The 15,714-nt window shown below is 38.7% G+C and overlaps 1 protein-coding gene across 16 annotated transcripts in view; it reads left to right on the top strand.

Moving 5' to 3' along the window:
* RALYL (RALY RNA binding protein like) overlaps window positions 1–15,714 on the top strand; it is a 643,381-nt gene that overhangs the window by 607,677 nt on the left and 19,990 nt on the right. For 14 of the 16 annotated variants that reach the window (XM_048841084.2, XM_048841083.2, XM_048841088.2 and 11 more), the window contains 2 exons: window positions 857–970; window positions 8,086–8,282. In XM_048841084.2, the coding sequence (XP_048697041.1) occupies window positions 857–970; window positions 8,086–8,282 (311 nt within the window). The remainder of the gene's footprint in view (window positions 1–856; window positions 971–8,085; window positions 8,283–15,714) is intronic. The other 2 variants (XM_075125080.1, XM_048841080.1) reach the window with 1 other exon arrangement.

Below are 15,714 nucleotides of genomic sequence, written 5' to 3'. Positions count from 1 at the left end.
TCCTGTTTCTGATGAAGCCAGAATACCTCCATGAACAGTCCTTCCTGTTAGATCAGTACTTCTTCTTACAAGCCCAGCTGGAAGCAGGGCATGCAAGGGTGCACATAAATGAAAAATAAATTACTGCAAACACTTTGGAACGTCACTTGAGTCTTAATTTATTAGAATTGACTTGCCAGTCCCTAGACATGATCACAAAAATAGTATTCTTGTATTTTATCTGCAGTGGGGAAAAGTACAAGAAGTTACTATGAATTGAAAGTTTTAACAAGCAATAATACTCAACACCACCTTTTGCGATAAAGCCGTTGACTGGGACAAAACATTATGTCCTTGGCTGCTCCAGCATTTGTTACTATTTAGTCTTGTTGAAAAATACCTACTGCAGTGGAGGGACTCTTTATTATTATTTATTATTAGAAAATTGCACTGCAAAATACCATTACTAAATTGTAAATTGCCTGTCATGTTTGAATCATTCCCTGCATTTGAATCTACGTCACATCATAGGTTTATTGTCACTGAATATGACTTGCATTTGCCAAGACTGAATCTGATCTAGCCTTAACTGTTTTGTCGCAAACATTTATTACTGAGTTACACCCCCTACATGATCTGCCGTCACTCAAGATTTAGTACCATGCATTCTACTAGGATTCCACATTTGTAACTGACAAAATTGGTTTTAAACACTCATTCACGAAAAGAACTGAAAGAAATCAGAGTGTAGTGATATTAGGAAGCATACTTTGAGCTATGTTTACGAGGGAATGGGACAGAATATATTCAGATGCGTCTTTGGGGTGAAATTGTTGTATCTTTCATGTTTTCTGCCTTTTTCGTTTTCCTTCCTCAGTAAAATCAGATGAGTTGCAAACAATCAAGAAGGAATTAACCCAAATCAAAACAAAAATTGACTCCTTGCTAGGGAGACTGGAGAAGATTGAAAAACAGCAGAAGGCTGAAGCAGGTAGGTGAAAATGATTTTTAGCCACAGACAGCTCATTAAGAGATTAATTAAACCAGGGCATAGTTATCACTCAAACTGACAAAACATAGAGAAAATAAAAGCTTTACAGACATTTTGCTACATAATGTAGAGTCAGAATGAAGGTAAATTAAACCACAATTTGGACTGATGGAATAAGATTTTAATATCTTTCACCAAAATAATTTCAAGAATGTGTTCTGTAGTACAGTAGCAAAAAAAAAAAAAAAACGGTTTTCCAACTAGCTCTTCAGGAACCAAAGATGCATTATAGAAAAGAATTTTTAGAGTGACAAATACATTCTTGAACATGCAAAAGTAATTTACCTATTGTCTATATTAGAAAATATTGCCTCAATATAGCTACACTGAGGTAGTTACGCCATGCAAATCCTCAATATAGACCTGCTGCACCAGTGTAAAGCAGGGAATGTTCTAGTTCTGAATCAGCTTACCCCCAGTTTGAGACAAGCCTTTAGATTTACAAAAGATTGCAGTTTAATGATCTATGTATTACACTGTTAGTGCAGTAATGAAATGTCATTAGAAAGTTAGTCATATTTTCATGATGCTGCACTGAAAATTAGCCACATAATTCCTATCAACGCCAATGGTACTTTCTTAGCTAATTCCTTACACGTCACACCAACCAGCTGTATATTGTGTGTACATCAGTCTTTATTAATTAGAAGCTAGTTATAATCAATCACAAACAACCCTACATATAGGGTTAGTTCCTTTGCTGGTGTAGATCCATAATTTGGCCCATAAAAATCAGGTTCTTTTTCAAATCTATGACAGATAGTAAATATAGAGCTTGATATATCTTTATAGGAGAAGTGTGCACAACATGTATTAATTATGGTTTACATTAAAATTTAAAGTATGCAGTGGTGCTGTAGCCATGTTGGTCCCAGGATAGTAGAGCGACAAGGTGGGTGAGGTAATATCTTTTATTGGACCTACTTCTTTGGGTGAGAGAGACAAGCTTTCAAAGCTCTTCTTCAGTTCTGGGAATGTACTCAGAGTGTCATGGTGTTAAATACAAAGTAGAAAAGATTATTTAGCATAAGTAAATAACACATATTTCCAGGAAACATTCAAGTGAAATGGCTGGTTAACCCCTCTTCAGTCATATAGGAATAAGGGGATGGGAGGAAGTTTGGAGAGGGGGGTCTTAAGTGGGTTATATACTGTTTTAATGAGCCATAAATCCAGTGTGTCTATTCAGTCCAGGATTTTTAGTATCTAGCAAAGTTATGAATTTATGCTCCCAGGGTCGTCTTTTGAAGGTGTTGCACGGGTTTCCTTTGAGAATGAGGACTGAGAGGTCAGATATAGAGTCATCATTTTGTCAGAGGTGATATGGTTTTTGTCTTTTTTATCATTTTTCTCTGTGACTTCATTCAAGAGCATAGTGATTGTCTCATTTCACCTATATACTTATAATTGGGGCATTTAATGCTCTGGATGAGGTACCTCACATGTGTAGAAATCATGGATCTTGATCTTGAAAGGTGTGTCATGGGGATGTTGATCATTGTAACAGTGGAGATATGTCTACAGGTTTTGCATCTGTTGTTCTGGCAGTGTCTGGTGCCACTTCGAGTTGGTATGTCCTGGTTTGTGGGGAGCTTGCTTCTGATGATGAGCTTGGAGAGGTTGAGGGATTAGTTGAAGGCCAGAAGAGGGGGTTCAGGAAAGATTTCTTTCAGGATGTTGTCTCCATCTAGTATGGATTGTAATTGTTGGATGATACCGTGCATGGAGTCAACAACCACCACACATCCATGAAACTCTCTCTAGAACATTCCCCATCCCCATCCCACATTCCATGACTGGAGAGGTGTTAACATACGACTTCACCTTGAATGGTACCTTGAAATATAAGTTAACTGCTTATGCTAAACAATCTCTTCCACCTTGTATTTAGCTGTGACATTCTGAGTTCATTTTCCAGACCTGATAAGATCTGTGTAAGCGCAAAAGCTTGTCTGTCTCTCACCAACAGAAATTGATCCAATAAAAGATATTAACTCACCCACTTTGTCTCATTAAAATTTTAAGCAAATTAGATAAAAGTTGGTGATATATTCAGAGAATATGTAGTTGTACAGCACCCAAATGAATCACTGGTCTATGGAAATGAGTTGAGATGGCATATCCCCACTTCAGGGAGCTTTTATATAAAACCCATTACTATGCAAAACAAGCCACATGTCACTGGACTTTGAGAACCAATTTGCACTTTTGCTAAAAGGATTGTAATGTGGTCATTTAAATATAAATCAGCTGAAAGAGAAAATGTTGATTCATATTGAATCATACTATTATATCTCCCAAAGTACTGCAATGAATACCCTTCATAGAGCTCTCTTGATAAGAGGGTAGGAAATGGATACAGTGATCCAGATTTTCCATTAAATTCAGTGGAATTATTCTGGATTTACATGGATATAACTAATACTACAATCTGGCCCAATAATTTTTAAATGTTTTAAAACACTAAGGTGCAGAGCCTGTCCCCTTGCTCTCCATTCCTTCCACCAGGAACGTGGGAGGGGAGAAAGATTCTTGGAGTCTACACAAGGGATCTGCAGAATGGTTCCATTGTTGTTCTGTGGTCTGATGAGAGAATTCCTTTCCTTCATAGAATCATAGAAGATTAGGACTGGAAGAGACCTCAGGAGGTCATCTAGTTCAACCCCCCGCTCAAAGCGGGACCAATACCAACTAAATCATCCCAGCCAGGGCTTTGTCAAACCAGGCCTTAAAAACCTCTAAGGATGGAGACTCCACCACTTCCCTAGGTAACCCATTCCAGTGCTTCATCATCCTCCTAGTGAAACAGTGTTTCCTAATATCCAGCCTAGACCTTCCCCACTGCAACTTGAGAACATTGCTCCTTGTTCTGTCATCTGCCACCACTGAGAACAGCTGAGCTCCATCCTCTTTGGAACCCCCCCTTCAGATAGTTGAAGGCTTCTATCTAATCCCTCCTCACTCTCTCTTCTGCAGACTAAACAAGCCGAGTTCCCTCAGCCTCTACTCGTAAGTCATGTGCCTCAGCCCCCTGATCATTTTTGTTGCCCTCCGCTGGACTCTCTCCAGTTTGTCCACATCCTTTCTGTAGTGGGGGACCTAAAACTGGACAGAATACTCCAGATGTGGCCTCACCAGTGCCAAATAGAGGGGAATAATCACTTCCCTCGATGGCAGTGCTCCTACCAACACAGCCCAATAAGCTGTTAGCCTTCTTGGCAGCAAGGGCACACTGCTGACTCATATCCAGCTTCTCATCCACTTTAATCTCCAGGTCCTTTTCTGCAGAACTGCTGTGTAGTCAGTCAGTCCCCAGCCTGTAGCGGTGCATGGGATTCTTCCATCCTAAGTGCAGGACTCTGCACTTGTCCTTGTTGAACTTCACCAGATTTCTTTTGGCCCAATTCTCTAATTTGTCTAGGTCACTCTGGACACTATCCCTACCCTCCAGCATATCTACCACTCCCCCGAGCTTAGTGTCATCTGCAAACTTGCCGAGGGTGCAATCCATCCCATCATGCAGATCATTAATAAAGATATTGAACAAAACCGGCCCCAGGACCGACCCCTGGGGCACTCCGCTTGATACCAGCTTCCAACTAGACATCGAGCCATTGATCACTACCCATTGAGCCTGACAATCTAGCCAGCTTTCTATCCACTTTATAGTCCATTCATCCAGTCCATAGTTTTTTAACTTGCTGACAAGAATACTGTGGGAGACCGTATCAAAAGCATTGCTACTGTCCAGATATATCACGTCCACTGCTTTCCCCATATCCACAGAGCCAGTTATCTCCTCATAGAAGGCAATCAGGTTGGTCAGGCATGACTTTGCCTTGGTGAATCCACGCTGATTGTTCCTGATCACCTTCCTCTCCTCCAAGCACTTCAACAAGTGTGTATCCAGTGCAGAACTGTCCAGTACAAAGATGGTGTCTCTTGGCTCCATGCTGGGATGAGGATTGGGGCATCTCTTTGTTATTAAGAAAAGAGAGAGCGCGTGTACATTCGGTTGCAATTTTTTAATTTTAATTTTTTTTTCATGAACTTACATTGCCATTCAGAAGGATATTCTAAGGACTTGAAGTTATTCCTTTTGAGGAATGATACACGTTAGAATCTGAATTCAGTGTTTTTACTGAACTTATTCACTGACTAACCAGGGGATAAATTCACCTTGCAAATTTCGCTAGTGTTCTTTTCTTTATTGTTACCAATATCCTGAAATTTTTAATATTTGAAAACAGAAAAGAGAAATTGAGGGTAAAAGATTGCCTTGTGGTTTTATATCCCAATGGTTGTGCACAGTTTATATTCCCTTTTGCATAAGTTCTTTAGATTCACTTTACATACAAATAGTATAAGAGAGAAGGAGGTGTTTTTACTTTAGTCTTTCAACCAAGAATCGATGTCACGCTTGTCAATCTCAGCTATGGGCTCAGGTTGGAAACTCAAACTCTACAAGTGATAAATGTTGTGTTTTAATACTGTGGATTGCTGCAAATTGTGTCTCTAATAACTAATACTTATTTGGAAGCTTCTATAAAACTGGATCTATTTGGTAGAGCAAATAACTCTGCAAGCTCAATAGCTAGAGTTTATAGAGAGGAAAACTGAATGTGTAGTGTGTCTCATTTGTTGGTGGAAATTAGGAGAAGGAAGCCACAACAGAGCAGTGGCTGACTGCTCTGATTCAGTAAGATGGCAGCAGGAGAGTGTTTTTTTTCTGTCTATACAAAGACCAAGATTTTCAACAATGAGTGCCTAAAGTTAGGGTCTGAGGTGTGGATTTTCAAAATATCCTAAAAGTTTTAAGTATCCAATATAATGGGAGTTGGACACTTAAATCCTTAGGCATCTTTGAAAATCCTATCCCTAAGTTCTGACTTAGACACTTTAAAAAGTGGCCTGATTTTCAAAAGTGCTAAGCTCCCAACAACTCTCATCAAAATATATCACAAACATAACGCTAGCACCCATTTTTGAAAGTCTTGACCAAAGTGTGGTTTTCCTGTCTCTTTTATTATGTATATGCTGTCATTCAACTCCTTATTTTATAATGTCCTGTCCTTCTTTTACATACATATCCAATAGATTTTGTAAGGTTTAAGAATACTTTTATCATATTTCCCTCACCTTATATTTGCTGTTTATAATTTTAAGACACTAAATTAAGTAAGCAGGGAAAAAGTTCAATATGACTTTCATAAAGGCAGTGAGACAAAATGCAGTGCTGCATATAAAAAGGATTAAAATTTCCACTGCTTCTTATCTGCTGTTTGTCTTTACGATTTCCATTATTCATTCTGAGCAGGAGCTCACATTGCCTGTTCATGCTGTTTAATATCTTATGCATAAAGTTTGTCTTCTGAAATTTCCAGCCTTTCAAGACATTCTCTTCCTTAGCACAGATCCTGAAATGAGGAAGAGCAGAAGCAATGCTTAAGCAAATTAAAAAGGTTTTAGGTTGTTACCATTTGTTGGTAGCACTACAAGTGTGTACCAAAAGACTGTTGAATCAAATGCCATAGCAGAAATTTGGCTGATACTGTAGCTTATGCTAACATCACTAGTTATAACTATGAAGCTGTTATACTGATAAACATTGAATATTTTATAAAGCTCCATGGGCTGGTTTTTGCACTAACAATCTGTACAACCACATTGATTTCAAAGAGGGATCCCTATGATGTTCCTTAATTCTTTGAGTTCAAGATTCTTTCTGTAAAGATGTTAGGTTTAAGGAAACAAAGCCTTATTTATTCTAAAGCTTTAGCAAGCACAATTTGAGAGGGAGAGGGGTCAAAGGCTAACAAGACTGAAGAGATTAAAACAAATGTGTACATACAGAGGGAGAATCTAGTGCTGTCTTTGCTTAAGATTATGTGATACATAACAGTGTCAGGTGTTTTGAGTACTAGGTATGGCATGTAATAATTTAAAGTAGAAACCATAATGTGTTCATAAAGCTGAAAGATATATAACTTCACAGCCAATTTCAGATCCATTCACTGTGTAACAAGATATGAGATGAGCTTTCTGGTAATATAAAACAGTCAGTTTAGAAAAGAAAGAAATGTTTCTTTTCTTTTGTAAGTTCCATCCCTGATAGGTATTGTCACTTTCAGACTGAAATAACATTGCTAACCCAGCTACAGGCAAATAGTCCCTAACCTGCTGTCCTTTTGAGTGCATAAAGGTTTCCATCATGAGCTCCTAAAGTGAATAGGAGTGAGTCTTTGGTCTCTCCAAGCCCCCTGCTCTGCTGCTCCGCCAACTACTCTATAAGACAATCTGTCAGTCCTCTCCCATCCCTCCTGTGGACTTCTGCTGCCTGAGTGAAATTCTTCAAGGTATGGAGGACAAATGCAAGGCCATCTGCATCACTTAAGTCCCACACTGGAGTTGAGCAGGGTGGACCATGGAGGGGAGCTTCCATGAGCTCTGCGTGCCTTGAAAATGGTCTTTATGTTGACCCCGCTTTGGCAGGAATGGAAAGCAGCAATGCATCTGAGCCAAGGGTAGGGGCCATAAATGGATTCAGTTGTCCCAGCACACTGTGCAAACAGAGAATGAGGAGATGCTGCAACTGCTACTCCAGCCCTTAGTAATGGGACCAGTTTGACTAGTAGGATTTATTAACTGTATACTTATTGAGAAATAATCACACAATGATTATGCAAATCCCTGCACACTTATTGGCCATTATCATCTGTCAGCCAGTGAGAGCACAGGGATTTAACTGCACAACGATTATGCAAACTGGGTTCCCACAACACAGCAGAGTCCAGAGAATTGCATGACTGGGGCAAAACTGTATTTTTGCACCACTAACTGTACTCGGTCCCTTCACTTTGATTGGCTGAATGCGCCGGTGTTGCAGATTATTTACTCAGTAACTTTAGGAGTAAGGGAATTTGATAATATTTATCTGGTGGATATTAACATACCATATTTCATAAACCTAGCTCCATCTGGAGAATGGAGGTATGAAGTCTGCCTGAGAGCACTGTTCATTCCAAGCAACAGAAAAGGTTATTGAATTTCTACAGGGTATGCTTTCCTTACAGAAGCTCAAAAGAAGCAAATGGAAGATAATGCTGAGTTGATCCAAGAGGAATGCATATCAGAGAATGCAGATAACTCTACAGAAGAGCCTATTGAAGTAGGGCCAGATGCAGATGGGGATGGAGAAGAGATGACTGATGGAATAGAGGAGGATTTTGATGAGGATTGCAGCAATGAGCTGGTAAGAAATTAACATGCCATGGCTATGTATACAGTTGTTATGAATAACCATGGAAGTCCAATAATAATTTTTTTAGGATCAGGATTAACAAAAATGTTAATAATGACACTTTGATGCTGCCTCCACCTCCGAGGGACTCCCCAGGCTTCCCCGAGTCCCTGGGAGCCTGGGAAGACCCTCACTGCCAGAGTGAGGAACCTAGAAGCCCTAAGAGCCCTGTTTCCAGCCATGTCTCTCCAGGCTCCCAGCTCTGCATGGCAGGGCTGCACCAGAGCTGCAGACCTGGGAAACCCAGGCTCCTCTGCAGCCCACCAAGCAAGCTTGGCGAAAGTTCATCAAAACTAAAACATTTCTGCAGAACATTTTGGTTTTGACTAAACTGAATTTTCTGATGAAAACCTGTTTCATTGGAAAATTGCTGACCAGCTCTAGTGCTAATTCCTGTTCAAGGGAATTGGTTTTAATACCAGTAGGAGCCATTTTGTAGACAAGAGTGGTGGTTTCTGGTGTTTTTTACCACTGTATTGATTAAACCAGGTTTCAGGTTCCCTAATGTAGACGTGGCCTGAATGGCTGAGTGTTGTACATCTTGGAAACCAGAGCCAATGTTTGCTGTGGTTATGAGATCCTTGTATTTTCATGCCTGCTTGTTAATTACATCATTATTTGGAGCAAGACTCTTCCCTTCTCTGAGCCTCTGTTTTCCCATCTGTTATATGGGAATAATGATACTTATTCTCTTTTGTAAAATGTTGTGATATCCATGGATGTAAAGTTGCTATACAAGTTCTAAGTAGTAGCAGGATATATTTTACCTACTGGATACACTGTAATTCGCTATGGATACCTTTGCATTTGGTGACTTTACCTCTCTCTCTTGATTTCCCCTCTACAATATGTGATATACAAGTATAAAGCAATTCCGCCATCTCCACGAGGCAAACAGATTGCTTGGTATAGTGTAGTTTAGGTTGTGAGGCAGAGAGACTATGAAAAGCCCACTAAAGACACTACTTCCATGGTTTAGTTCATCTCCTATGCATACTGTATAAACAGTGCACACCTGTGTTCATTTAACGTATTTAGAAATATTTTTAGAGTTTCCTGGGAAAATGCTGGAAAACTGGTGACTGTGTTGCAGTCTGTGAGACCACTCTTGGTTTTCAAGAACAGTTCGACTTCAAGTTATGAAAGCATTAGTTTTCTTTATTTACTGCTTCTCCACCAATGATAAATAAGTTTCCTTAAATTCACTATTAGATCTGAGGATTCAGGTGATTGGTAGAGTAGATTCCTCTTCTGGTGCTCTTTGCCTTCCTATTGGCCACATGTTGTTTTCCTTCTTCATTAGTTCCTTGTCCAGTGGTAACTTAAAGCATTACTGACTTTAGCTATGTGTCGAAGTGAAAGAGCCACACAATTAGAAAGAAGTGAGGGAGAAGGAATTGCTATGAAATATTGCTTGAGAGCATATCTAAGCAATGGGTAGTTCTCTTAGGGTGACTGTTCTGGTATAATTGACCTATGTGTCTTTCTTCAGCAGTTCTCATTCTGATACTCAGCTCCTTGGGCAAAAGTTATTATGATATGATATGGGCAGTTCATTATGTATTTTGTGAATTTCACCTATTCTATTATATATTTAATTTTGTTAAGATGCCTTCAGAAATTGACAAATTTAATAGAAGATGAGATATATAAATATTATGGTCAAGTCTAAAGAAGTCTTGAGCACCTTCTCAAGTCCCACTTAAGTCAATGATACTTCAATCACTGAAAAGTCAATTTGCATCTTGCAAATGTGGGTTCTCAGTGTGTTTGTCTATGTATTTGTTCCTTATCTTTTTTTTCCTGGTATATATTTTGGTTATGTGGGGCTTGCTAATTCAAGTTGCTTCTTGTTCATTTGCACACTCATCCTCTAGCTCCCAGACTCAAACTGATTCACATATCAATTGACTGCTGCTCAAGCAAAAGACAGTGATTGTTCCCCTTAAGAGAATAATCTAGCCAGTTTTTAATATAATAAAAGAAGTTTCACACAAACATGACTTCACCAAACTTTCCACATACAAAAATTTATCCTGGGGCTAGGAACAAATATGAAAAATTTCAGGGCACATTTTCTGAAATTTATAATCTCCTAAAAATAGGGATTTAGAATCAAGATGGGGAAAGTGTCTTTTTTACTGCAACACATATCAGAATAACTGAGAGCATATGCAAAAATATTTGTAAAGGTGAATTGGTTCAGTTATTTCCTTGTGGGGAGAGAATAAGAAAAATCAAACAATTGATGATTTATCCTAGCCTAATTTATTTACAATACACACCTTTTGAAAAGCAATGTTAGAGAGCGAAATCAATGCAGATTAAGTTTAGATTATAAAATCACAGAAATTTAAGGCTGGAAGGGACTTCATGAGATCAGCAAGTCCATCTCCCCATGCTGAGGCAGAACCAAGTATATCTAGACCATCCTTGACAGGTATTTGTCCAACCTGGTCCAATGATGAGGATTCCACAACCTCCTTTGGAAGTCTATTCCAGAGCTTAATTACCCTTATAGTTAGAAATTTTTGCTTAATATATAACCTAAATCTCCCTTGCTGAATCTTAAACCCATTACTTCTTGTCGTAAAGATTTAGACCTCAAATCAGCAAAGCATTTAAACCCATCTATATTATATTGTCCGAGAAGAATAGCATCCATCAAGTTGGATGCCATTCATAATAAATAATCATAACAAACTACAATAGTTACTAATAATGCAATGATGGTTCAGTAGTTATGCAGTCACTAGACCAGATTATATTCTCAATTTTGTTTACATTGACCATCTGCAGGCATGGCTCACCGTTGCCAGCCAATGGAAGCTGCAGGAAGCGGCACATCCCTGCAGTCCGCACCTCTTTCTTCAGCTCCCGTTGGCCAGGAACGGTGAACCACGACCACTGGGAGCTACAGGGGACCGTGCCTGCGGATAGTCAACGTCAGCAACATGTCTGGCGGCCCACAATCAGATTACCCTGATGGGCCACATGCCGAAGGTTGCCAACCCCAGCATAGATTCAATGCAGTTATTCCCCATGTACACTGGTGCAGCTGACATCAGAATTTATTCCCTATCTATTAACTACATTTCTGTTACATTTGTCTCACAGAGATATTTCATTTCTCTACATTGTCTGTTTTATAGCCCTCTGTAGTGTATGTATCCAGCCTAGTCCATTTTCTTGTCATTTTTCATGCTTTTACTGACTTTAGATGAAGAATCATGTGTCAGAAATAAAGGACACCAGTAACTGAAACATATAGCGCTCAGGGTTAGTTTTCTTGCTGCATTCAGTTTTATCATGCAAAAATTAAATCACTGCCATATGATTTGATAATATCAACATATCTTCTCTACCTTCATCACAGCACACTAGAACACACCACATACCTTGGACTATACAGACAAGACCATATTTCGACCACTGAATTTCAACTTTCTGACAAATTAGTATCTATAAATACAAATTCCCTTTAGTATCTACAAAGTATCTACAAAGTACATATTCCAAACATTTCCTAGCACTATAGAGTATAGAATGACTGCAGTTAACTTTGGATCAGGCCCATTGTGATAATTTTTGTCCCTACTAATAAGTAACAAGGAATTACTTTTTTGGTAAAATAGAAAATCTGCATGGAACAAGAAAATTTAAATTTTCTTGCATTTTTTACAAGAATGCCAATATTCAACAAATGCAAAGTAATGCACATTGAAAAACATGATCCCAACTATACATATAAAATGATAGGGTCTAAATTAGCTGTTACCACTCAAGAAAGATCTTGGAGTCGTGGATAGTTCTCTAAAAAGATCTACTCAATGTGCAGAGGGAGTCAAAACAGAAAACAGAATGTTGGGAATCATTAAGAAAGGGATAGATAATAAGACAGAAAATATCATATTGCCTCTATATAAATCCATGGTGCGCCCACATCTTGAATACTGCATGCAGATTTGGTCGCCCCATCTCAAAAAAGATATATTGGATTTGGAAAAGGTACAGAGAAGGGCAACAAAAATGATTAGGAGCATGGAACAGCTTCCATGTAAGGAGAGATTAATAAGATTGGGACTTTTCAGCTTGGAAAAGAGACAGCTAAGTGGGGATATGAAGAGGTCTATAAAATCATGACTGGTGTGGAGAAAGTAAATAAGGAAGTGTTATTTACTCCTCCTCATAACGCAAGGACTAGGGGTCACCAAATGAAATTAATAGGCAGCAGGTTTAAAACAAACAAAAGGAAGTATTTTTTCACACAACGCACAGTCAACCTGTGGAACTCCTTGCCAGAGGATGTTGTGAAGGACAAGACTATAACAGTGTTCAAGAAGAACTAGATAAGTTCATAGAGGATAGGTCCATCAATGGCTATTAGCCAGGATGGGCAGAGATGGCGTCCCTAGCCTCTGTTTGCCAGAAGCTGGCAATGGGCAACAGGAGATGGATCACTTGATGATTACCTGTTCTGTTTATTCCCTCTGGGGCACCTGGCATTGGCACCTGGCATTGGCCCAGAAGACAGGCTACTGGGCTAGATGGACCTTTGGTCTAACTTAGTATGGCTTTTTTATGTTCTTATGTTTAGGTAGTAAAATAAACTGTACTGAAAAGAAATAAAAGAATCATTCTACTGAACCATACACATCTTACACAAGCAAGTACTACTGTAGCCAAGTCCTGTATTTACATATCTCAAGCAAAGCATGATGGATTTTATCTAGTGTATTTCACATTCCAGTCGTCTAAGTTTGATTTCTAATACCAGATTTGCTTTAAAGATTATGAGCCAGATTCTGCTCTGAGTTGCATCAACATAAGCCAGAGTGATTCCACTCTAATCAGTAGAGTTAACTGGATGTGGCTCTCCAAGATTAGTAGCTTGCAACATCTTTTCAACATTGCACATTTTTTCCATTGTACTAGTTTCCACAGAAGAAACTATACCATCAAGTAGAAGGTTCAACTATTGTATCTGCTGAAGTGATGCTGGGCCAAAATCTTGTTTTGGTTAGTCTGAATGTTTTCATGTCAACAGAAATACAGTTGGACAATTTCCCTGGTGTACTGAACACTTTGGACTTCAGTGAGCTTTTTCTCAATAGCACTGAAATCATGGAGTTCTTCATGCCTAAGACAAATGAATAGGTAAAAGGTTGTGTTCACTTGATGAATATCAGTGCACGATACTTAGCTTGCTCAAGTATAAGAAAGTCATTAGCAGAAGCATACCTGACAGATACTAATGTGTTGCACCTTCTAAAGCTGCCGTGAATCTAATAACCTGTGACTGAAAAAATGGAAAAAGTAATAAAAGCATGTCATCAGAAATCAGAAAATTGCAAGAAACTTTCTGACATGCCCTTTTTTATATTTAATATATGCAGTATCACAATAGACTCATTTATTGTTCACACTGTTGTATAAATGAGTCATTGGAAAGACCTTGCCATCCCACATTTTTCTGGCAGCTGCTCCAAGGTAGACTTCCTAAGCATAGTACAGGATTTTGAGCATGTTACTCTCACTGGTTGTAACTTGATTTTTTTTCATCTAAATCCAGTATAGCTTTAGGAATTTGTCCAACAAGATTTCCATCACTCACTTCATGTCTATTAAACCCTTTAGCAATTCAGTTATTTTTCTGGATACCTAAAATTGCACACTTGAAAAAATACTAAACAGGCAGAAGAATTTGCCCATCATCTTTCACATAGAATATCAGGGTTGGAAGGGACCTCAGGAGAGCATCTAGTCCAACTCCCTGCTCAAAGCAGGACCAATCCCCAATTTTTGTCCCAGATCCCTAAATGGCCCCCTCAAGGATTGAACTCACAACCCTGGATTTAGCAGGCCAATGCTCAAACCACTGAGCTATCCTTCCCCTTCTTTACCTACTTTTCTATGTAGTATCCAACAACAAAACTCTTTCACAACATCAATTTTTAAAACAATATGCATAACTTATATGGCTAAACTACAGCCTTCTAGAGACTTAAAAGGTTGCGTATATGAGTGTGGGCTATTCTGTTGTTCAGATCCAGTGATTTGAGCAGGAACCTGGGAGTCAGGAATAGAAGTGGGCAAAACTTTTCAGATGAATAATATATTCGCTGAAATGTGATTTTGGGTTGACCAAAATTATCCACAAATTTGGGTCAAACTCAGCAAATAGTTTTGGCCAGGAAAAAAATGAAATAAAAAATGATTTTGAAAAGTCAAAATGTTGTGTTTCAAGTCAAAGTCAAAACTGTTCAACTTCTCATTTCAAAACAAGGATTTACTTAGAAATTTTGCTAGATTTATTGTTTTAAGGATAAAAAACACAAAAATGAAGCAAAACCAAAAAAATTAATTCCAGGTTGAATGATGCATTTAGTTTGACCGAGACCAGTTTGGGGTTGTTTTTTTGTTTTTGTTTTCCTTTCAATGAGAAAAACTGAAGAATTCTATTTTGGATCATCCTGAAACAAATTTTTGGGGATTTTTCAGTTGAGCCACCAAACAAAAATCAATTATTCACTCAGTTCTAGTCAGGATTCTGTTGGATTGTATTCCCAACTGTGCTGCTGTTCAATGTGTGATCAATATTACTTTTAGTTCTTAGTCTCCACTGGTGCACAAGCAAAACTGTGCATGTGTATACTTGCTTTCTGCATGCAATATGAAAAATACATCTTTACCAAGTAGTGTATGCAGGATAATTACAAACTTTGTTAGGAGGAAACCCCAAGATGTCTTCAAACTACATCTTTCTGGGTTGGAGGGGAAAAAATGTAAGAAGTCTTTACCCATGGAACTAACAGGTATACCCTTCAACAAGACAGAAAAAAATTAATTTATTTTCTCAGAAATACTATACCCAACAATCCTGGGCCTCCTGAATTTTCAACAATCATTTACCTTATAGCATGGTCTGCAAAGACATATAGATAATTAGGTATGAGCTAATCTGAGTTCTCAGAACCTGATTCTCCACTCACTTATACTTCTCTTGACATCACTGAAGTTACTCCTGTTTTAAATCTGTGTGGGCTAGATTCTCAGCAGTCAAGCCGTGTAATCTGTTGACGTGATTGGAGCTATGCTGATTTACACCAGTGCAGCATCAGGCCCTGAGTTTATAAAATTAATGCCAGAAATTCAATGAGGAAAAAGTTGGACCCTTTAGCATCTAGTCTCTTTTTGAAGTATGTTCCTCTGAAGTGAAATTGCTGGATGCGTCCTGTAACACCCAGTAGAGCTAACAGCTGTAATCTCCACTAGTGGCTTCCAGTGAAGAGTCCACCCATGTGTAACAGATGTATTTATGACTCTGGAGACATACTGGACCCTGTTCTCCTACTGCAAGATACGAGTCCCATTGAAATCACAG

The sequence above is a fragment of the Caretta caretta genome, chromosome 2 (genome assembly GCF_965140235.1).
Source record: "Caretta caretta isolate rCarCar2 chromosome 2, rCarCar1.hap1, whole genome shotgun sequence".
In the NCBI taxonomy this organism is placed as follows: Eukaryota; Metazoa; Chordata; order Testudines; family Cheloniidae; genus Caretta; species Caretta caretta.
The sequence above is the reverse complement of the archived record's forward strand: the minus strand, read 5'-3'. Positions and strand labels throughout refer to the sequence as shown.